This window comes from Babylonia areolata, chromosome 2 (assembly GCF_041734735.1).
Source record: "Babylonia areolata isolate BAREFJ2019XMU chromosome 2, ASM4173473v1, whole genome shotgun sequence".
Lineage (NCBI taxonomy): Eukaryota > Metazoa > Mollusca > Gastropoda > Neogastropoda > Buccinidae > Babylonia > Babylonia areolata.
In genome coordinates, this window is record NC_134877.1 from 65,551,952 (window position 1) to 65,576,951 (window position 25,000).

The window sequence follows — 25,000 nt, forward strand, 5'->3', positions numbered from 1 at the left end:
AAACGCTAAGATCCAGTTCTGAAAGGTTACTTATAGCCCCAAGAACTAATTTAAGATGTGCAGGAAAAAGGTCTTTAGGGCTCAAGTACCCCAAGTTTGGAATTCTTTGCTATTGCCTATCAGAAATACTCCTGATCCCCAGTTCTTTAAGTCAGAACTGAAAACGCACCTTTTCCGCAAACATTTCTGTACTCAGCACATGTTCGCCACATGGAGTTTTATGCTAGAGATATTTTGATACCTATGTAATCCTGTTTTATTGCAGTTGATGTATTTAATGTGTGGGTGTGTGCGTGCGTGCATGTGTGTGTGAGTGTGTGTGCATGTGTGCCAGTGTGTGTGCGCATGCGCATTTGTGTGTGTGTTTATGAAATGTGTGTTTTATGGAATGTATTTCATTTTAATCTGAGCGTTATTTACTTGATATTCTTTATTGTTTGGTGGATTATGCTTTTTGATTTGTTCTGTGAACGCATTGGATTGAGTTGTTGTGATGTTTTTATGTTATGTTTATATCTAGCTCGATGATGTAAGGGCTTTGAGCAGCATTAATACTGGATATTGCGCCACAGAAAAGTTATGAATTATTATTATTATTATTATACCATCTTATTATATATTTAATGTTCTTTATTGTTTATAATTTTGTCAGTGAATAACCTGTATATATTTATTCATGCAGTATGATGGATCCTACCTTTACAAGATGAAGTGTGTGTTGCTGTGCAGATCGAGAAGTTCACAAGTGATGTCTTGTGGAGAGAAGAGCAGAAAAAGGAGGACGATGAGCCACTCATGTCTGATTCAGAGCGAGAGTTTGCCAGAAAGTAGGTGCTCAGTTTTATGAATATGTATATACACCTTTTGCATCACTGGATGAAAAAAAAGTTGCGTGACTTCACCAACACAGGATCAAAAAGGCAATAGAATTGCAGTATTGCATTAGTTATTCATTTGTTTAGAAGTAATGCATAACATTTGTTCTCTAGCTGATCAAGATATGCACAATAAACACGGTTCAAATTCAAATTGTCATACTGAAAATATCAGTGTAGAGTAATGATTCATGGCATTTTTTTGTATTGTTACCGTATTGTCTCATATGACACATACTCATGAAATTATCCCACTGGCTTCAGCGACGTAATGGCTGACACCCTCGAGGTGAAGTTGCTCAGAGCTGTGATCATGCTGTGTAGTGTAGAAGGTGGTGTAGTTTGAGGGTATGGTCATGTAGATGAGTAAACAGTCTGTTTTTTGTTGTTGTTGTTGTTGTTTTTTTTTGGGGGGGGGGGGATTTTGTTTGGTGTATACTTAAAAAAAGATGTATGTAATAAACTGTAAAGTGTATGTTAAATATCTGAAAGAAAACAAACATCATAGATGCATGCGGACTTCCACTGCAAAAGAAGACATCATAACACAAACCAGTGTGCAAGTTCTCTAACACAGAAATCTTCAGACTCAAAGAAACGAAACTGTCAGACCACTAAGTCTGCCTAGTTAAAGGGAATGAATATGAGCAAAAGTAGTCGAGTTATGTGGGAGATTACTTCCGATGTTCTGACATTTTAAAAAAAAAAAAGAAGAAGAAGAGAAAAAAGAAGAGAAAAAAGAAATAAGTTATGCATTTACATGAACACCGGAAGCATTTTGGAATGAAAAAAGGTAAACAAACACAATGAAGAGTTTACTTGTCCAAGTATGAAATATGTTTCAACTTCAGGAGGTTGTTCCCCCTGACCCCCTTTTTCAGGAGCGGTGTATGGACCCCCACCCCTCCTCCACCCAGCCCTCTCGTCCCAAACCCTCTTTCCTCAGCAAGGCTTTGAATCAGGGTTCTGAAAGGTTAGGCAGCTAACGGACGTCTTTCCCCCTCACACCTTCACCTTCACCTTCACCTCTCCCGTAGTCTGGGTTCAGACCGTTGGGGCACTGCTGCTGACATGACCACCACCCCTCTCCACTCTTCACGGTTTTCTGATTTCCTCAGGGCGTCACTGAGCGTCAAGCCTGTCCACCCCCGGATGTTGTCTTCCCATCTCTTCTTCTGCCGTCCTCTCCTTCTGCCTCCTTGTACGGTGCCTTGCAGGAACGTTTTGGCAAGACCAGATGATCGGGAGATGTGTCCATACCACCTAAGTTTGCGTTTCCCCCTCACACATAATGGTATTTAAGTAATGCAAAACTGTTACGAATACACAACTGACACTGACTACTTTGCCCACAGCAGTTCAGATATCACCAGAAGATATTTTCTTCTTGATCCTTTAAATTTCAGTGCATTGATTTCTTTGTACATGATATCTCCAACAAGTCACTGAAGCCGTTTGGCCCTGAACATCAGTACTGTTGCATGTAATGACACCATAAAGTTTCTTTATGTGAAAAGAAATTTCTCACTTTCTACTCTTTTTCTCTTTCAGATGACATTCTGTAGATCAGGACATATCCCCATCTTTGTAGGGTAGTTTGTAGAAAAGAATAAATTTTCTACCAAGTGCCGCTTGATCGCTAGGATCTCTGAATCCTACAGTGTTGTAACATCTGTGCAAGATTTGTTTCCCTTTGACCTTGCATTTGGCTCTGTTTTTTTTTTATTTATTTATTTTTAAATATCTTTTCGGTCATTGATCAGTCACTGACACCTGCAAACAATGTAGGAAAACATTTGTCTGCTAGTGATGGAAATTTTCTTTCAGGTTTTGAAAATGAACGTGCTTCCTGACTTTTCTGTAGATCTGTTACTAACAGTGTTTTGCCTTTTTCTTCTTTTGTTTTAAGCTAGTACATCAACTTGTAGATTGAGACAGAAAGAAAAGAAACATACATATTTAGTGAGGGGAAAAAAAAATCAGATTCAGCTTACTTGAAATAGTAATGAAGTAGCATGAATCTATGTATGTGTTGCATTAATTCAAGATGTTTTGCTTGAAAACAGTGTTGTTGGAAATCTATTTTTGTCATGTATAAACATTTATGCTCAATTTTTGAAAAAGAAATTTCAGTAGATTCTGAAACCCATTTTTTGTTTTTGGCACAAGAGTACCCACCACAGGTGTACAAAAATGATGGTTACCTTTAGAAGGTTTGAAAAGATAAAAGGTCCCACAGCCTTTTATAGCCATTAGGACAGTGAATTAACATCCACTGTGTCTGGGGCTGGGCACAGGAAGGTGGGGCAGTGAATTCACATCCACTGTGTCTGGGGCTGGGCACAGGAAGGTGGGGCAGTGAATTGACATCCACTGTGTCTGGGGCTGGGCACAGGAAGGTGGGGCAGTGAATTGACATCCACTGTGTCTGGGGCTGGGCACAGGAAGGTGGGGCAGTGAATTCACATCCACTGTGTCTGGGGCTCAGCACAGGAAGGTGGGGCAGTGAATTGACATCCACTGTGTCTGGGGCTGGGCACAGGAAGGTGGGGCAGTGAATTCACACCCACTGTGTCTGGGGCTCAGCACAGGAAGGTGGGGCAGTGAATTGACATCCACTGTGGGGCTGGGCACAGGAAGGTGGGGCAGTGAATTGACATCCACTGTGTTGGGGCTGGGCACAGGAAGGTGGGGCAGTGAATTGACATCCACTGTGTCTGGGGCTCAGCACAGGAAGGAGGGGCAGTGAATCCACATCCACTGTGTCTGGGGCCGGGGACAGGAAGGAGGGGCAGTGAATTCACATCCACTGTGTCTGGGGCTCAGCACAGGAAGGTGGGGCAGTGAATTCACATCCACTGTGTCTGGGGCTGGGCACAGGAAGGTGGGGCAGTGAATTCACATCCACTGTGTCTGGGGCTGGGCACAGGAAGGTGGCGCAGTGAATTCACATCCACTGTGTCTGGGGCTCGGCACAGGAAGGAGGGGCAGTGAATTCACATCCACTGTGTCTGGAGCTCGGCACAGGAAGGTGGGGCAGTGAATCCACATCCACTGTGTCTGGGGCTCAGCACAGGAAGGAGGGGCAGTGAATCCACATCCACTGTGTCTGGGGCTGGGGACAGGAAGGAGGGGCAGTGAATCCACATCCACTGTGTCTGGGGCTGGGCACAGGAAGGTGGGGCAGTGAATTCACATCCACTGTGTCTGGGGCTGGGCACAGGAAGGTGGGGCAGTGAATTCACATCCACTGTGTCTGGGGCTGGGCACAGGAAGGTGGGGCAGTGAATTCACATCCACTGTGTCTGGGGCTCGGCACAGGAAGGTGGGGCCCAGTCCTCTTGTACCGCTGTTCTGACCTTCCCCGATCAGAGTCACAGCTGGGTGGAGTGAGGAAAATCGGGAGTACAGTGCCTTTCCCAGGGACACACCACCATGCTGAAGTGGGGCCTTGAACCCTGATCACTGGTGAACACTGCATCAGAAGTGTAATGCCTAACTGATGCTGCCACGGTGCCTCCATACATTTAGCATTGTTTAACTACTGTTGTCAGAGAGCAATCATGCTCTTTGGACTATTGTATGAACATGTGCTTTTTGTTTATTATGCATGATTATATTGTTGTGTGCTTTCCTTGAACCTAACAAGAGTCTGAGAGTGGTGTGGAATGCAGCCCATCATACAATACGGCAGCAGTGTGGTTGTACCATATGGATCACAGATTGTTGAAGTTGGCTTGTGCTGCACCTGATTGACATGTTTGGTTCTGGCCTTGTGCGCTTTCAGGTTTCTGGCTTTGAAGAAGACCCATTTTGATACCCTGGCCTTGAAGCACATGCCTCCCAACATGCAGTCTGCTGAAAAAGAAATGGAAGGTATGTCACTCACTGTTGTAAGACTGTTGAAGATACTGTGTGTGTGTGTGTGTATGTGTGTGTGTGTGTGTGTGTGTGTGTGTGTGTGTGTGTGTGTCTTTGATGTATCAGAGTTTTCTCTCAATTTCTATTTTTGAATGTTATATATAATAAAAATTTCTAAAAAGGGAGAGGGGGAGATTTAACATATTTTTAAGTTGGAATCAAATCCAGTGAAAAATGCAGTAAAAGAAGATTTGTTTTTAAAATTATTATATATATATATATATATATATATATATATATATATTTTTCAGACTATTCGTTTTTACTTTCAATTCTTTTGCTTTCTTTTTTTAAAAATGTGATGAAATTACCCTGCCAAGAGGAGACAGACAACTATATTCTTTCCAGGATGTCAGATAAAAAAAGAAAAGAAGTTTGAGGTCCCAGGGACTCTTTTACCATAATCCTAGGGGGTCCCAGACTGCCTTCAGAGGGTCACTGATGCTGCATTTTTTTTTAATCATACGTGCATTGCTACACACATACTAAGGTAGGCGTAAATACCTCAGATTTTCTTTTCCTTTCTGTTTTTCTATTCTTCATTTTTCCCGTCATGCTCAGCCACAAACACAGTGTCATGAAAATACACACACAGAATGTACACAAATGCACATGAAGTTTCTCAGGCTGTACTGATGATATCACATACTTGGCAGTAATTTTTCCCCCTCTTCTAGATGTTGAGTGATGGTCTGGATGCTAGTCATTCAGATGAGAGGATAAATTTAGGTCTAAGGGTATGAAGCATGCACTTACAGAGATGCCAACTGTTTCAATTTTGTGACGTTTGTTGTGACGTAACACCAACGTCAAAATTGTTCCGACATTTCATTTTCAACTACATAGCATGGTCACATGCTTTCCTCTCGTAACATCACCCAGACGCTGTTGACCTATCTGTCAGGAGGCCTGGGCAGTCACTACTTACCTTGGTCTCACAGGATGATGCTCAGCTTATCGCTTGCGTGTTTACATGGAAACAGCATTGAGTGGACCAGCTTAATCATAGTAGTAAACCGTTTGCAGTTCGGCCCAAGTGTTAGTATGCTGTGTAGATAACATGTATGTATGCTGATGTGGCTTGGAGTCCGAGTGTTCCTACCAAATTCAAAATGTTCCTGCCAAATTTCCTGATTTTTCCTACAAACACTTGACAGGGGTTGGCATCTCTGCACTCAGCACATGTAAAAGAATGTATGACAACAAGAGAGTTGTCTCCTGCAAATTTCTGATGTAGAATCCACTCTTGATGTACATGTGTTTGTGTGTGTGTATGTGTGTGCGCATGACTGAAGCCTTACTGAATAACACAGGAAACGTGCTTAAGGGCAGCTGTCATTTGGTTCTACTCAGCCAGGCTGCTGCTCTGCAAAAATGACTTCTGTGTCATACTCGCCTAAGAGTTTGGTCTCTGACCGAGGACAGGCGCTGTGTAAGTATCAGTGATAATGACGATGATGATCAATTGATGACCACAGGTGTGAAACCCAAGTTGGACAGCTACGTGTTCCTGCGAGTCAAGGAGAGCTCGGAGAATGTGCTGGTGGAGGAGGATACCATAGACGCAGGGTGGGTACTGGGCGGGGGTGTCACCAGGTCCACCAGTAATAATAATAATAATAATAACAACCAGGGCTCCCACTTTTCCACAAATTCGCAGATTTCTGTAAAAAAGTAAAGATAACATTCAGCAGGGTGGGAGGGGGGAGGGGGGGTAATCGAAAAAAAGTTTTCAGTGAAAAACAAGAGTGAAGAGAAAAAAAAGTCAGTTGGATTCTGGAAGCGCTGGTCATGTGTGCTAGCAGATTATGCTGATGCCACAAGATCTTTCAAAAAAATCTGTTTCTCAAGAGCAGGTGGTTGCCATTTTGCTATATGTGTGTGTGTGTGTGTGTGTGTGTGTATTTCTCTCTCTCTCTCTCTCTCTATATATATATATATATATATGTGTGTGTGTGCGTGTGTGTATTTTTTTTTTCTTTCCTTAAAAAAAAAAAAAAATTCGTGCCCATCTTCTCTCACTCACCCATTCCATAATTCCTGTGTTCATCTATCAACTTGCGTTTCTTTTGTGGACGTTATACGCAGTTGCCTGCAAATGGGCAGGAAACGAGAAAAGTTTCATGGAAACATTATGAACAAACATGGGCAGTGAAATGATTTTTCCTGCAGTGAATGTGAAGAAAATGTGGTTCTGAAGTTTGGAAGATTCCTGTTCTGCCTGCTCTGTCTTTGCCCTGAACAGGGACTCTGGCTCCTCACCCCTCTATCCCACCCCATGCACTTACAGTAAGTCTTGGTTGGTTTATTGGGGGGGGGGGATGTAAGATTTTGCTGCGTGCTGCGATTCTGCTCCAGTGCTCCAGAAAGTAGGTCATGTCACCTGTGGGTTCTTGTCTTGTTTTTCAGTTTTGCTCTCTTAGTGTTGCTTTTGGTGGTGAAACCTCATTGCTAATCAGGTGTTGGAGTTGGCAGCTGTGTGTGTGTGTGTCAGCATTTACACAAAAGCTCTGTGTTGCAGTTTGTTAGGATAAGATAAGATAAGGATAACTTTATTATCTCCAACTGGAGAAATTTGGTCAGGTGCATTATCACAACATAGACAAGTAAACAACATGGGGACCATAACTGTAAAAGTCAACAACAGCTTTTACGAATATTACGAAGATACAAATGTAAAAAATATCTTATACACCGTTTCATACATACATCCACACACTGCAGGTAATAACTAGTATTCTTAATGTAAAAACAGAAAGAATTAAGAAACATTATTTGAATATAATTATAAACATAGCCTACTATACTGCACATTGATTATAATAGACAGATAAGATAAGAATAAAGATACGTTACGGAAAACCGACCAGATAATCAGCACACACCCGCACCCACCCCCCACCCACCCCACACACGCGGATTACTTGATTAAACAAGAGTAATAAACATATGTTCTCAAATAAAAGCATTTCACATATTCGCTTTTAAAAACATTGCAATTAATTATTACATCATAATGAGGAGAGATCTGTCATCATCTTTGTAACAATGTTGCCATGCACTCGTGCGCACACATGCACGCGCACACACACACACACACTCACACACACTCACACACACTGACTCACTCATAGATGCATACTGTCTTTACATGCACACACTCAGGCATAGATGATAGACTGAAATACAGTCATATACACATACACCACTCAAGCACACATGCATACCCTCCCATGCACAGGCACATGCACACTGAGCGAAAGCAAAAGCGGCATTACTGATAAAAAAAAAAGAAGTTTATTTGGATCATGAATAATAATTTGTTTTGCCCTTTGAAATACACACACACACACACACACACACACACACACACACACACATGCACTCACACACACACACACACACACACACACACACACACTGCACACTGCACACTGTTTTAGTGTGATATCCTCTGATATTTTATGGGTCTGTTAGAGGATTTTTTCTTTCTGTGTTAGGTGTCGGTGTTTGTTTTTTTAACAGAGTGAATGATAGCATGGACTCAGAATTGCTAGTAAAATCGTTTATGCTGTTGTATTGTGAAATATCAGGCAATCAGTAAAGATTAGGCAATTGGGGAAAGTGTGTGTGTGTGTGTGAAAGAGAGATTGTGTGTGTGTTGTGTGTGTGTGTGTAAATGCGTGAAAGAGCAATAGAGAGAGAGAGAGAGAGAGTGTGAGTGTGTGTGTGTGCGTGACAGAAAGTAAGAATGAGTGCTACTTCCATTGTTCTGAGCCTTGGCAGGCAAAATGTCAGGTCAGTTATATTTTGCTACACTGAGACAAATGGCGTTGTTTCAGTGCTTATGCATGTATTTGTGTGTGTGTATGTGTGTGTGTGCATGTGTGTGTGTGTGTGTGTGTGTAGGAAAAGGAAAGACTGGGTCACATGTGTTTGCACTAAAAGAAAACCTGCCACCCCAAAGAAAAACAATACACACACACACACACACACACACACACAAAAACCCACCACACAACATGATTGTCTGGATGTTCAGGGGTGAAATTGGTTGGGTGGATGGGAAAGAGTGATGGGGAGAGGGGAGGGGTGGTGAGAGAAGGAGAAACAAAGAGAAATAAGAATATTAGAACAAGTCTGTTCTGTGTCATTGAACTGTTTTTTGTTTGTTTGGTTGTTGTTGTTTTTTAAATGAATTCTTTTAATGGTTACCAACTTTGTAGACTCACCAGAGTCGTTCATAATAATCTCTTTTGTATTGTACCACTTCTTGCGACAACAAATTTCTCTGTGTGAGTACTGAAATTTGGGCCAGTCTTCCCCGGGTAGAGCTTGTCATCACAGCGCAGCGCTGTGGGTTCTTTAACATGTGCTAAGTGCACGCTGCACACAGGGCATTGGTTTATCTCTCATCCAAATGACTAGCACCCAGACTACTACTGCAGATCTAGTGGAGTGGGAAGTAGAAATCTTGGTCCATGTACTGGAATTGAACCTGTGCACACTTGCTTCCTTGTTAAATCGCAGGCTCCTTACCACCAGGCCACTGCTTCACTTTGGTTGTGCGTATCTTCATCAGACAAGTTAACCACTTCACTGCTACTGACCAGCATGTGCTTGTCACCGGAGGGCTGTCACCTCACTGAAGAAAAAGATTTAGTTTACAGGTGTGGATGTTAGTCATCATTTAAAAAAAAAAAAATTATTGATGGTCTTCTTCCCCTTGGGATTGCTTTAACTCATTCTGTCCCACAGCCACTTGTCAGCCGCAGCTTCCCTGGACCGGCACTACGTTAGACCACTGCAGTAAACAAATTAGGGTGGATCACTGACCGCGAAAATTGATGGAACAATATTGATTTAATAAGTCAAACAAAACTTCGTTATCAAGCTTCTGGAATCCATAGACGGTTCAGTTAAGAAAGCCAACTGTACCAAGCAAGTATAAACAAAATTAGGATTGAGTGTTGGTATGAGAATACTCGTACCTGGCTCACAGGGGAAGTGATCATAGTACGATATACCTCGTACCTGGAGTAGATTGAATGAATTACTTTGTTGAGCAAAACCAGTGACACCACTGTAAAGTTCACAGTGGATAATGACTGTACTGAAAAACATTCATGCCACACTGATTTCACTTAACTGTAGTTCTGTTCAGCAAGCGAGGGGTTAGCCAAACTGGTCAACAGTGTTTTCTGGAAACAGTCATATCTTCAAATTTAAAGTTCAGTGTCCCCCACCATGCATTGCATGTTCATTTGCTATGGCAGGTGTGTTACCTTCTGAGGTTTCTTGAAGCACATGAAAAATGGAAAATAGATAGCTTAGCATGTGAACGGTATGGAATGTGGTTGTTGAACCACTCCAGAGTGAAAACCAGCAAACTGATGTATTCCTGTCTGGAGACAGAGAGGGCTTGAGCAACAGATGTAAACTGCAAGATGTTACCTGTAACAAATTTTATGTGACACAGATAAAACATATATATATATATATATGATAGTCAGCGTGTCCAACTATGACCATCAGAACAGCAGAGGAGGCAACTGCTGTTCCGACTATTTGGGCTAGAATTTGATTATAGTGGAGAGTGTCTTGCCCCACTCTCTCGGCCAAGAGAGTTTTAGGACAGTCGGCGTTGGGATGGTTCCCAAAGGCCAACCAGCCCACAAGGCTGCTGCACTAAGAGCCAGTGCAATTTTGCCTCCTAGTTTGAGAGTCATAGTCCTTCACAAAAGACTAAGCTGTAAATGATTTCCCATTGACCTGAGAAACCATTGATAATACAGCTCTCACTTTCCTGTTGGCCCAAATGTAAATTTATGTCAATCTGTGATATAAGCCAAGTGCTGGGTCGATAAAACATATAATAGAATTTAAACAACAGATTTGAAATGCACAATACATCCCAATAGAATTTACAACTGAAAAAAATATGTCAGAGCACCACCTTTTCAACCATCTGGACATATATCATGAAGTGTTGTGTCTAAATGACTATATATACAAAACAAAACAAAACAAACAAACAAACAAACAAAAAATCATAGCAGGCTGAGAATCAGATTGTTGATTGTCAAAGACTAATCCAGAGTAAAGATCATCATCAGTCACTAACAGTGATGCAGTGAATGCTTAAAAGGTGGATCCTCACATGGATCATGTTTAGATTTTGTGTGCAAACTGCAAAGGCTGCGTTGGAAAAATACCCATCAAGTGAAAAGCAGCTTGCAGAAGAACCAGTAAGTGTGATTGTCACAGTGGTGTGTGACACTAGCAGTTGTGTATTTTTTCCTGTTTTTTTTTTGTTTGAAAAAGTTTGTATTAAATGTTCACTTCTGCATAGTCAAGTTACTGTTGGACCCTTGCAAGACACTTCCCTTCCTGCTGATGTTTGTGACAAAAGAAATTGATGTTCAGACTCATCAGGTGTAAGTGCTGTAAGCTGTTCTGCCAATATCAGTTACCTTATGATTCAGGTCTGGAAAATGGTGATACACATCTTTCATTTGTTTTAACACTGATGTTAAAATGATGAGCGTAATAGTCAAATGGCAAGAGCATTTTGCTTCCTATCAGAAAGTCCTGGGTTTGATCTCGGTATCATGTTCTGGTGGGTTATGGGTGAAAAATTGTTGGGTTTTTTTTTTTTCTTATTTTTCTGCAAGTGCCTTAACCCCTTTGTGTGTGTTTGAACAAAATATGAAATACACCTGACAGCAAAAAACAACAACAAAAAACAGAAAACAAACAAAAGAAACAATAGCAACAACTGCAAGATGTTACTGAAACATTCAGTTTAAAAAAAAAATCATCCTAAATAAAGTGAATGGTCACAAGTTTATTATTGAGCACACACACCTATACTAGGATGCATACAGATAACATGACTGCACACCCACACACACACACACACACACACACACACACAGGCACCTTATGATGGAAAGGAGCGATATTTCCATAACGGGTCATGCCCCGAAAGATTTGTTTACAGTTGACCTTCACATTGGACACGGCACATGACCCAAATATCTGGGGATCCCAGGAGCCTCAGTCAAGACTTCAGACACTGTTGACAATATTTGATCAACCCTTAGATATACACCTTGATTCAGGTCATGTTCAGTTTGCCTACGGAAAAAGGAATGAAGAGGTTGGGAATGGGGAAGGTGGGGGTAAAGGGTGGGGGGGTGGGGGTGGGGGTTCCAAAAGGGAAGTAAGTGGTAGGTGGGCGGATTTATCTGAAAGTTATCTGTCCTCAAAACCTGTGGGGAGTGGATCGACCGGGAATTGTAGTGTTGACACTCTTCATTCACTGGTAGGGCTCGACGGAGATTAAACAGGGGTGTTTGTGTGTCAACTTTGAAGCCCTTTCTACGGGTGAAAAACTGTAGTGTCTGTGTTTTTGTTTGTGTGCATGTTTTTGTTTGTGTGTGTATGTGTTTTTGTGTGTTTTTGTTTTTGTTTGTGTGTATATGTGTTTGTGTGTGTGTGTTTAGCATGGGTAAATTATTTTTGGCAGCAGAATGAATACGAGTACCTTTTTGTTTTTGAGGGTGTAGAAAGGGAAAACGTATGACAAGTTTACACTTGCAAAATCCAGCAAGGGTCCTTGTGTTTGTTTGAGCTGGCCCCAGTGTGTGTGTGTGTGTTTGTGTTTGTGTGTGTGTATCTGCACGTGCATGTTTAATCTTTTTTTTCTTTTTTTTTTTTTTTTTTTTTAGGGACAAGGGGCGAAGCAGTTAGACCCTATAAGAGTGGTTTGAATGAGTGGGGAAGGGAAGGGAGTGTTCAATGAATTACTGATCTGTCAGCAGTTGTTGTAGACTGTACCTTTCCTTCCATTTTGATTGTGTGGTTTATTGGACTGGGAGCGGTGGTAGGGTGGGTTGGTGGGTGAGGACACCACCACTTTGAGCTCCGTTCATCTGTGGTCCCCGCGGTTCAGGTATGTTGACTTCCACACTCCTCCTGTTTTGTGGAGTTGTGGGTTTCAATCCCTCATGATGGTGTAGGTGGTAGGAAAGCACTCTGTTTAGGGAAAAGAAAGGTTGAGGTGAGGGTATGTTCCAGTGAATACTGCCTTGTATTTTCTTTCTTTTTATTTGATTTGGTTTTGCTTAATAGTTTAAACAAAATGGACATCTTTTAAAAAACTCAGTGATAGAAGGACAGGATTGGGCCCCACCTTCCCATGCCAACCCCTAGACACAGTGATAGGACAGGATTGGGCCCCACCTTCCCATGCCAACCCTTAGACACAGTGATAGGACAGGATTGGGCCCCACCTTCCTGTGCCGACCCTTAGACACAGTGATAGGACAGGATTGGGCCCCACCTTCCTGTGCCGACCCTTAGACACAGTGATAGGACAGGATTGGGCCCCACCTTCCTGTGCCGACCCTTAGACACAGTGATAGGACAGGATTGGGCCCCCCTGTCCCATGCTGACCCCTAGACACAGTGATAGGACAGGATTGGGCCCCACCTTCCCATGCTGCCCCCTAGACACAGTGATAGAAGGACAGGATTGGGCCCCACCTTCCCATGCCGACCCCTAGACACAGTGATAGGACAGGATTGGGCTCCACCGTCCCATGCTGACCACTAGACACAGTGACTATGAATTCACTGCCCTGATGACTGTGAAATGCTGCAGGACAGTTTAACCTTATTTCAAAAGTTCAGTGCTGAGGCAGCAGTTGTTATTCCACTATCTGTCACATGTTTATCTCTTGTTTTCCAGTTCGGCTTTCCATGTTTTGTTCTTGGGTCGTGGCGATAAGTTTGGTGATCAGTTTTTAATTATTTTTAACTGTCCTACATTTTGTCATCAGAGGGAACACGTTTAATCTACAATCATTGTTATTATGCAATGGTCTGTATACATGTAGTGTCAGTGGCAAAACTGGTGTCTCTGGTTGTTTGCTGCAACATTGAAGCAAGGTTGAGGGGATGAATGACTATAACCAAAAACAAGATTGTTCTTGCTGCGTCCACATGTTCAACTAATGACCTGTTTCTTGCGTGTTACTGTTTTCGCATTGAATCGTTTGTTCATGCACACGCTCTGTCATGCTAAATTCATTTATCCTTAAATGTTCACCCATATGCTTTACTTCTTCCTTCCACCAGACTTTGAGTGGTGGTCTGGGTGCTAGTCATTTAGATGAGACAATAAACTGAGGTTCTGTATAGCAGTGTGCAGTCAGTGCATGTACTAAAAAGAACCCTTGGTAACAAAATTAATGTCCCTGGCAAAAAGGTCCCGTACAAAACTACAGTGATTAATTTTCTTGCAGATCATATGTTCATGTGTGGAAAATTAATGTACAAAACCTTTGTGATTAATTTTCTGTCGGATTATATGTTCAAGTGCGGAAAATGAATGAATGAATTTATTTATGAATCAATTTTTCAGTAGTAATTACAAGGAAAATATACCTCAGTTTGTATTTCTGGAGCAGTGTGCATAGGTGTGTATGTATGTGTGTGTGTGTGTGTGTGTTTCTGCGTGTATTATTGTGTGTGTGTGTGTATTTGTGTGTGTATTTTCATGGCTCTTTCCTGCATGTGATGAAACAAAATGTCCAGTTTTCTGTCAAGTTAAAATCACTGACCCTCACACTGATAGCTGTTAGCCAACTTAACTTTGGCAAAGGGGGGGGGGGGGGGAAGAAAAACAAAGAAAGAAAGAAAGAGGTGGGCGACATGGAGCACATTAGTGAAGTGAAATAAAACGCCAAGTCACCCAGCAATGCAGACCTGTGCTGAAAACAGTGTAACTGTATGTATGATCTGTGTGGTATATCAGGCAAATGTCCCACTTCACCAGAGGTTAGACTAAGAAAGATAACTGAGAACATCAACCCCACCATTTAGAAAACAGAGTGAGGGGAAGAAGAGAAAGAAGGGAAAATCTTTACAAAAAGTTTGATTTTTTTTTTTTTTGTCCATGTGTGTGCAGGGAGGAGCTCATCGACTTGGAAAAGGGAGACCAACACATCATACGATACAAACCCATTGCTTCCCTTGTACACTCAGGAGCTGTATCGCTGATCTAGATCTTGTATTTGTGACAAAACAGAGACAGAGAGAGAGAGTGTGTGTTTGTGTGCGTATGTGTGCAGAGTGTGTGCCTGTCAGCATGTGTATTGCGTGTGTCGTGGGAGTAATGTTCAGTTTGGAGATTATTAAAATATTCTGAAAACAGGTTGGTGGTGTTTCTTGTTGTTTTTTGAAGAGCAGCGAGGCTTCTACTCTATTGGTGATAATTAGCACATGTGTATACTTGACCCAAGTACTGTGAATGTTTGACATGACTTAACTCACTCAGTACGGCCAGTCCTCTCTTCTCCTCTACACAGACCCCTCGGATGTCCAGTGGGTGTCTGAATGACCCAACCTTTAGCTTCCGTCGTCAGAATTGTGGTATTCTTTGTCAACATTCACCTCTTCAGTATAAGAGCCTTCCGCTTGCAATATTTTGATGATGATAACTGGGGTGAAACGCTGTTAACGTCGTCTCTTTCGCCGTTCGTATGGAGAGAGTTAAGTATGTTTATGTGTGTGTGTGCTCAGATTTTAGCTGTCTCTGGTCCCCCTGTGGAGATGCTGGGGGTCTTTCAGTATAAACAGCATCCTTGCCTTCTGAAGATTCTGTGTTAGAAATTTCCTCTTTTCTATTAGTCCTTCAGTTTTGTCTCCTTTTTCTGCCTTCCCAGTCCATTCCCCTTACTTTTTTTTCATTTCCACAGTCTGTGATGTACTCTCTGTGCTGTTTTGCTCTGACAACTAGGCAGTGAAATTGTAAACACCGAGATGGGCACTAGCTGTCCATTCTGCAGTGTTTTTTGCCTATGTGGCCTTTTTTGTATTTTTATTTGGCTCTCGTTGATGCGGCTGAATCATTTGTATGTCTTGACAGCCCTGATATGGCCCTGTGCGGTTGGCTGGATTATAAGGAACAATAAACATAGACATAAGCTATGGAGTTAATGAGAGATTTTTCTAAAGTCATGTCACTGTCCTCTTTCACAGCAACCAGTTGTTTGGATGGTTGTTGCACAGATCTGTTTCCATTTGGCCCGCACATGCGCATGCTTTCACACTGCCTCTTTCCCATTGTCGCCATCAAGTAGATGTATGCTAAAGTGCATATGTGGACACACATTTACGTACATGGGCATGGGTGTACTCATGAGCCCTTCCTCCTCCTCCTCCTCCACCACACATTCACTCAGTCCCTGACTGTTTCCTTCACCCATTCTCTCTTTCCACTCTTCCTGTTGTCTCTCTTCTTCATTCATTCATGCTGAAACATGTGTACATTGACAATCATATGATTGTAAACGCATAATTAGTTCCCAGTCTATTGAGAGTTATTAACTGAATTTGAAAAAAAAAGGGGTTTCAGTTTATTCATGTCTTTTCATTTTCAAAGCAACAAGAAGGAAGTCCTGGCTGTGTTTACCCAAGTATTTGCCAAATGTGACCAAACCAAGAAAACAAACAAAAAAGGCCTGACATTACTGTAAAAGGGAGACTACCCCAGAATAGTCTCACTCTGTCTTCCCTCCGCTTTCCTCATTCCCTCGTGATGAGTTTTCTGGGCAGAAGGTTTGTATTACTCCTTGAAATTGAAACTATTTATTGAAACAGCAGTATACATTTTATCTTTCTTGATTTACTTAAAAAATTTTTTTTTTACTTCAATGTGTTGGGAGATAGTGTTTGCTATCAAGGAGTGTGGGTGTTCAGGTTGAAGTGAAAGTGACGAATTGTCACCTTGACCTGCCAGATAAACTGTTTTTAGAGTTGAGATTTATATATATACAGGCTTAACAAAACGTTAAGTACCACTTCATAAAAGCAGGTATGGTTTCATAAAATGTAAGTAAATTGAGAAATAATTTCAGTTATGCAGGTTGCATGTGATCAATCGCTTGTCTCTCACTTGAAACATGAATGACTTTTCCATGTACACATGCTCAGAAAATGTGTTTGAAAATTGAGGCTTCAGCCAAAAACTTGACAGTATTCATTAGTTTATAAACGATAGTTGTGAATTTCCATCGTTAAAAAATATATATATGGCAGTGCATGTGCAAAAAAGCACCACTGGTGATGAGTGGTGTTCATTACACTAGCTGCACACACCACTGTTGGCCAGAACTTCAGCATCATTTCACCATGCCCCCCACCGCCCCGCCCCTGAAGAAAACTGTTCACGTTCCTCAAGAGATCCTTCACTTTCTGTCAACCTTATGGATTTGGAAGAGACTTGGTCCACAGCCCACAAGTGAAACAGGATGCAAACCATGTGCTCAACGTGGTGAGGGGATGGGGTAGGAACATAAAAGCTGACTTTCTCATAATCAAAATGTTGACTCACTTGAGTGAAGTTGACTTTCTCAGAATCCAAATTTTTACTCACATGAATAAAGTTGACTTTCTTAGAATCATTTTTTTTTACTCACTTGAATTAAGTCAACTTTCTCAGAATCCAAATTTTTACTCACTTGAATAAAGATGACTTTCTGATTCAAAATTTTTACTCACTTGAATAAAGTTGAGTTTCTCAGATTCATAATTTTCACTCACTCAAATTTAGTTGACTTTCTCAGAATCAATTTTTTTTTACTCACTTGAATAAAGTTGACTTTCTCAGATTCAAAATTTTTACTCACTTGAATAAAGTCGACTTTCTCAGAATCCAAGTGTGGAATAATATGTCAGTGGTTTCACTTCACCTTGCTCTTAAAACTGATACAAGAAAGCCTTGGGTTGGACAGCCTGTAAGCCAACTGAGTTCACTGCTGCTGTATTTAAGTTGCTGGGCCAAAGGTGACCCCCGTCTGTGGTGTTGCAGTTGACTGATAAATTGGATAGGAGTTCCATAAATTGGAGGGACTTCCAGGCCAGTGTCTCGCTTGATACTTGCTTTTTGCACGTAAAGGTGTCAGGAGACAGACGTTATCCATCGTTGTCAAGGCGTGTGGGTAAGTGCACGTGACCTATTGTCACCTGGACCTGTCGGGTAGTCAGAAAAAAAAGTTGGGGAAAGGGTGGATGTGGAGGGTTGTGGGTGGGGGTGGGGGGTTCATTGATAAAAACAGTCCTTCAGCAGTTCCTTCACTACAGGTTTGGAGACTTGCGTTGGACTACAGCCAGTGACTGATACGGGGGTGCGAACCACGTGCACGTGGTAGTAGTGGGGAAGGGGGTGCGGGTGGTCTGATGTTGTTTGCGTGCATGTTTGTGATTGTAATGTACATTGTGTGAGGTGTTGGAGAGAAGGCAGTACTTTCGGATGTGTGTGTACTGTGTGGAGGTGGGGGTTTTAGGTTTGTGTGTTTCTCTGTGTGTATGGTTTGTGTGTGTGTCTGCGTGTTTGGGTGTGAAAGTCACACTGTGGAAAGAGGGTTGGGGGGGGGGGGTGGAAATCTTAAAAAAACAAACAAAACACACACACACACACACACACACACAAAATCCCAGACTGTCCTTTTTATGGCATCCTTTGCAATTTACTATTAAAACACTTTTCTTCACTCTTTTTTTTTCAATGCATTGGTTGAAATGGGGCAAGACGGTTGTCTCTGTCAAAAGCCGGTAGGAAAATTAACTGATATTAAGAAATACACCCGCAGAAAGACGAAGAGAGAGAGAGAGAAAAAAAAAGGAACAAAAATGCGTGGCGCTGTATGGTGGCGACGCTTTTATTTCTCCCGGGAGAGAGCAGCATGAATTTCTCACAGAGAAACCCACTGTAATAAGTAATATAACACAGTACAATACAATGAAGTACAATACAGTGCAACAGAAGATTGCCCTCCGTAGTACTGTTTTTATTCTACTCTTTAAAACTTGTGTTTTTGTGTGTGCGTTCCTTTTGGGCCATGAAGAGGGCTGCACTACAAACATTATTTGATATGCTTCCACTTCAACGCTATTTGCATCATGACCCCATCATTGAAATCGGTGAAAAAGATGGAAACATTTTTCACCGGGGTAATCGCCAGTTGTTTTGGAAACGATAAAGGATACATAGAAACTGAACTGATTGTAGGTGCTATATATATATCTATATCTATATCTATCTATCTATCTATCTATATATATATATATAATTTTTATTTACCATAACATATCATATTCCGTTGATTTCTTTTTAACAAGATGATCAGGTGACTGCTATTATTATTAACATTGTTTTAATGTTCTCCAGTCCCATCCTCTGGGTTTTCTTGGTGGCTTCAGTTACTTTCTCACTGACGCCCACCCCCCATCCCTCAATGTATAACCATATCCAGCGATCCACAGGAGTCTGTTGATGTTTGGTCACCATGTGGCCACACACTAGAGGAGACCCAGCAACGTCTTTCAGTCCTGATTCAACGTGCGCAGAACTCCACCTACTTAGCCAGTGACACTAATTCTGTTTAGGCTTTTGACACGGCAGGGTTGTCCCCTATTATTCCATTTATCATCATCATCATCATCATTATTATCATCATTATTATTGTTGATGTTGTTTATTGCCCCATCATCTGCACCATTCCAGTGGCATCACTCCCACGCCGCTCGTCATTCCGAGTCCCCCAAAGACATTACTCAGCCGTCCGGGCCACATCCGGGTTCGTCTGCTTGTAGTCTCGGTCAGCGTCCGACTTAACTGTCCACAGGGAACAGCAGATGACTGATCGTCAGGACTGGAGTGTTCCCTGAACTTTGTTTTTTGTTTCACAACACACCTTGGCAACAACCCCAGACCAAGGAGGTAAGAAATGTGAACGATAGTTTCAGTTTCTCAAGGAAGCATCACTGTTTTTGGACAGTTGCATACACGCTATACCACGTCTGCTAGGAAGATGCCTGACCAGCAGCGTAACCCATCGCACTTAGTCAGGCGTTGAGTGTATGCACATATATTTCTGTGCCTATCAGGAGTGGATTTCTTCTGCAGAATTTAGCCCGAGGACTGACAGCAATCTCGTTGCCATGGGTTCCTTTCCAGTGCGCCAATTGCATGCTGCACACGGGACCTCAGTTTATCGTCTCATCCGAATGACTAGACGCTCAGTTTGATTTTCCGGTCAAACTTGGGAGAAAGGGTGAGAGCGGGATTCGAACCCAGACCTTCACGGACCCTGTATTGGCAGATGAGCGTCTTTACCATTTTGTCACGTTCTTATTTTTGTGTAAACGATATCTCTGGTCAAGGCAACCGCCTCCCCCATCCTGCAATACAACACACGACAATACAACACAATATAGCAATGCAATACAAAAAAATACGACACAGTACAACATGATAATGCATTACAAGTCATACTTACTTATTTGCTTATTTACACGTTCTTTGAATCACTTCAAGGACCCCAAGTAGTGAAGAAAAAAGAAAAACTGAAAGAAAAAAGTATGGGTGCGGGTTTTGTTTTTGTTTTTTCTAGTGGAGAAGAGGGGGTGGCGGTGGGATTAATTTTGGACAGACTCACCCTTGCCAGTTGTGACACGCGGAAAACAATTGAGGGGTAGGAGCTCGGAGGGGAGGGAGGGGGGGCGGAGGGGGGGGGGAAGGGGAGGCGTGGGAGGAGGGGTGTGTGTGTGGAGGTAGGATTGGGTAAGGGAAAAGGCGGGGCGTGGGGGTGGGGGGGTAGGGGAAGAAGGGACTGAGTGGGGGCAGGGGGGGGGGGGGGGGGGGGGGGAAGGGAAACACTTCTGGCTTGGTGCCGGCAATTGTTTGGGGATTGAAAACTGTTAAGCACTACGTGCTAGCTGACATGTTTTCCTTTCACCTCCCCCCTCCTCCACCCCCCCCCAACCCACTCACTCGTTCCTTCCCCTCCCCCCTCCCCAACCCTCCCCCCCACTCCTCTCACCCCTGCGCCCCACGGCGCCACTCTCATCTGCTGATCGACCTTGTCCCACCCCCTCGTCCTCCCCCACCCATCTATCGCCCTGGTCCTCCGCCCCCCTCCACCTCCCCTCCCCCCTCCACTTCATCTCCCACACGCTCTCTTCTCTTTCAGTGTCCCACTCACTTATTCAGTTCAGTACGAAGAAAGACGCCATGGCTATCTTGACATCGTCTTTAGTACCTGTTTATGGATTCACAACTGTTTGTGAATCTGCATATCTGCGTTTACCACCCACCCCACCTCCGCTCCACTCTCTCTCTCTCTCTCTCTTCCTCCTTCACACACACACACACACGCACACACACTCACACAACACACACACAGAGGGTTTTACCTTGCCCATATTCTTCTCCAACTTTATTTTCTAAGTTTTTTTTTTCTCACTTGCATATTTTTACCCCCTCCCCTCTCTCTCTCTGTGCATTTGTGTGTGTGTGTGTGTGTGTGTGTGTGTGTTCTTCTCCAACTTTATTTTGTAAGGTTTTTTTTTCTCACTTGTATATTTTATTCCTCTGTGTGTGTGTGTGTGTGTGTGTGTGTGTGTGTGCGCGCGCGTGTGTATTATTTGTGTGCAGTTGATAATTACTTCGTCTGGCAGACAGTTATGGGAGCTACAAAATTATGACAGTCAAGGCAGACGTGAGAAGTTGCACGTCCTTTAAAGTGCATGCTTTACTTTTTTCTTTTTTTTCGGTATGCTCTAGTCTCGTATTGGGTGCACACACACACACACACACACACACACAGAGAGACCAATTCTATTTAAACCTTTTATTGCGTAACTGATCGGCGGAAAGATTTAAAACTGCCATTCGTTCATTCGTATTATATTTGTGTCCTTGCTGTATGACTCTTTTTTTTTTTTTTTTTTTTTTTTTTTGTTTTTTTTTTGTTTTGTTTTTTGTTTTGTCAAGGGGAAGCACTCTTATCGACCATATGGGGGACAGCAGACGTTCGGCCTCTGGTCATAAGTTTGTGGATGGTGGACCTGCTTTTTCGCGAGCCGTATGTACAATATTTTGTACTTGTAGCTGATACAAAAGCTTGAGGATCCAACGTATGCCTGGAAAAAAAAGAAAAAGAAAAAAGACAACAAGAAAAAGCGAACTTTGGTCAATGTACGAATTAAATTTTGAAAAAGCCGGTGCACAACTCTTTAAAGCTGATCGATTCGTGACTCGGATATTACATATATGAAACGAAACATTGGACTACTGCAAGTCAGAATTTACAACAAAGAAGAATATTTGAAAGAACAGCCGACCAACAAACGTTCCGGTCTTGTTTGCCGCGCCAGACCCGCTCTTTCAATTTTCTTCAGATGATATCGTCACGGTGGCCTTTGATTCTGTTCATTGGAACACTCACCCATTTTACCACTAGTAACTGCGCCTGCACAGGTATGTGTCTTTCACACATTACTCAGTGTTTGTCACGCATGTAATGACCATGGATGGCACATTCACTGTGACACACACACACACACACACACACACACACACATTCTTTCATTGGTATCAACCGTGCATGAGATATCACAGTTTGTTAGCGATATAGAACTATCTGTCCGCACACTGTGCCACCTCGTTGAAACTGATGTAGAACTAGCCTGTTATTGTGTGTGATTGCTTTGTCGTTTACCTCCCTCCCCAGACTTCTCCCCTCCCCCTCCCCCCACCCTCCACTCTGTGATGAGTGATGTTTCGTCTGCACATCTTTGTTGTTGAGAATACTCAGTTTGAAGTGTTCGGATTGGTGTTAATGATGGTGACAACGACGACGACGACGACGACGACAATGCTTATGATAATAATGATGAAGATGGTGATTAACATTATCATTATTTCAGGCATTTGTTACTTTTTTTCCCCAAAACTTTCCACATAGAGCCTGAGCAACAGCTTTCATGGATCACTGTCAGTGCCGTAGAACAAACGATGGTCATGAGGTTCACATACGTACCTTGTTTCTGACAGACCTCGATGCAGAATGGAAAAGCGAGCTATGGGGTGCTAGCAACTAAAAAAAAAAGCCAGAAAACTTTCGGAGACGAGTTTTTGAGCGTATTAAAACAAAGAGGTAAAAAAAACAAAAAAACAAAACAAAAACAAAAACAAAAAAAACACAAAAAAACAAACAAACAAACAAAAACAAAAAACAAAAACAAAAACAGACAAACAAACAAACAAACAAAAAAACTTTGACGATGACGATATACCTTTCGTAGAGATAGAGTGTTAAAACTGAAGTAAAATAACCTTGCGCTGGTACCTTTCTCGGACAAGAGTTTTGGAGAGTACTGAAAAACAAAGTGGGGGAAAAAAAGAAGACTGTGACGATGATTATACCTTGCAGAGACAGAGTTTTGAAAGTATTAAAACAGAAGCAAAATAAACAGGCGCCAGTACCTTTCTCGGACAAGAGTTTTAGAGAGCCAAAGAGGTTTAATGAAGAAACTTTGACGATGATGATACCTTTCAGAGACAGAGTTTTGGACAGTATTCAAACAGAAGTAAAATGAACTGTCGATAGTACCTTTTAGGGACACGAGTTTTGGAAAGAATGAAACAAAGAGGTAAAAACTGACGGCAGTACCTTTTAGAGACGAGGGTTTTGGAGAGTATGGGAACAAAGGTAAAAAAAAAAAAAAAAAAATAAAAAAAAAGGAGAAGAAAAAAAAAAAAGAAAAAAAAAAAAAGAAAGAAAGAGAAGGAGACAAAAAGAAGAAAATATGATAAAGGCAAAAAGAGGTCAAACTGAACATTGGCACGGCCAGGAATACGTACTTGTTAAGGGACAGACCCTTGGATGTCTGTCACTGCATACAATTGAGAGGGGTGGGAGAAATGGGCGGAGAGTGGTGGGTATGGTCCCTATTGTTGTTGCACGTTTCGTCGCTGTCTTCATCGTCTCCACCAACAGATGGTCAGGTCGGGTCCAGGAGGACTGAACTCGTTGCCGGACTCAGGGGCAGGTGAACGGCCCGGTGTAGCAGCCAATGCAGTTGCATCCCAGCTGGGTTTTACCTCGAGGTCAAATCTAGATAGACAATCCATATTAACCCCATGGTCATAGACTTGTTTAGAACGACCACCGGAAGCAAACGCCAACTAGTCAGAACTGACCTCCCTAGTTGGATTTTGACCACCTCCTTCACCCCGCCAACATCACAATGGATATGCAGATTGTAAGCACGCTTGAAAATGCGCCCCCCCTCCCCTTCCGGGAGGCTAAATTTTAAATCGATACAGGCTATCAAAGTAGAACTCCTTTACGTTTAGTTCCTTTAAGATATAATAGAGAGGAGAGAGCCCAGAATGCACCCCTTCCTTTTTCAATAGCTTGATAAAAAATGAGGGTAGTTTCCAACGTGACTAGAGGGGGTCGATGTTGACTAGACACAAATGACCCCCAGGGGGTCACTCTATGATGATATAGATACTTGTATACCGCCTATCCTCGGTCGGAGACCAAGCTCTATGCGCTTTGCAAACACGTGGTCAAACAGGCTGCCTACCTGGGTAGAGCCGACTGAAGGCTGCCATTGAGTGCTCATCATTCGTTTCCTGTGTCATTCAATCATATTTTAGAGTTAAGTTATAATAGAGAGGAGGGGTGGCGGTGGTCAGTAAAAGCCAGCCAAGAATGCCCCCCTTCCTTTTTTTTTCAATAGCTTGATTGAAAAAAGGGTAATTTCGAACTTGACCAGAGCTAGCCCATAATGACCCGGGGGTAAAACCTGGCAATGGGCTAGTTTGAGGCTGTTACACCGGGTCTGAGACCTCTTTGAGGTTTCGACTTGTCACGAGGAGTTCGAATCGGAGTGTCTTTAATCTATAAGAAAACTTCAACACGTGCCGGTGCGCCAGCACACGCACATGCGCGCGCGCGCACGCACACACACACACACACACACACACACACACACACACACACACACACACACACACACACACACACAATTGCCATTTCACCCGAACACTTCAGTCACCTCCTCAACCTCTCCTCCAGTTCATTCCCCACCCCTTCTCCATCCCACGTTCCTCCTACCCCCTTCATGAAGAGAAAGTAGCGGGAGGTAAGATCGTAGAAGAAGAAGAAATAGGGGTGTTGTGGGGGGCGGGGCGTGGTGATGGGAACACAATTGGGTAGAGGGTGAAGAATGGTGTGTGTGTATGTGTGTGTGCGCATGTGTGTGTGTGGTGGGGAAGGATACAGAGCATTGGAAAAATAAAACATTAAAATGGAGACATAGGCATATAGAAGGAAACG

General features: G+C 42.6%; 1 protein-coding gene across 1 annotated transcript in view; it reads left to right on the plus strand.

The window, feature by feature from the left end:
- LOC143279552 (DNA replication complex GINS protein SLD5-like) overlaps positions 1–15,023 on the plus strand; it is a 17,640-nt gene extending 2,617 nt beyond the window's left edge. Inside the window, exons 4-7 of the mRNA XM_076583622.1 lie at positions 730–827; positions 4,663–4,751; positions 6,275–6,365; positions 14,773–15,023. Of these exons, the coding sequence (XP_076439737.1) occupies positions 730–827; positions 4,663–4,751; positions 6,275–6,365; positions 14,773–14,869 (375 nt within the window). The 3' untranslated portion in view covers positions 14,870–15,023. The remainder of the gene's footprint in view (positions 1–729; positions 828–4,662; positions 4,752–6,274; positions 6,366–14,772) is intronic.
- The last annotated feature ends 9,977 nt before the right edge of the window (positions 15,024–25,000 follow it).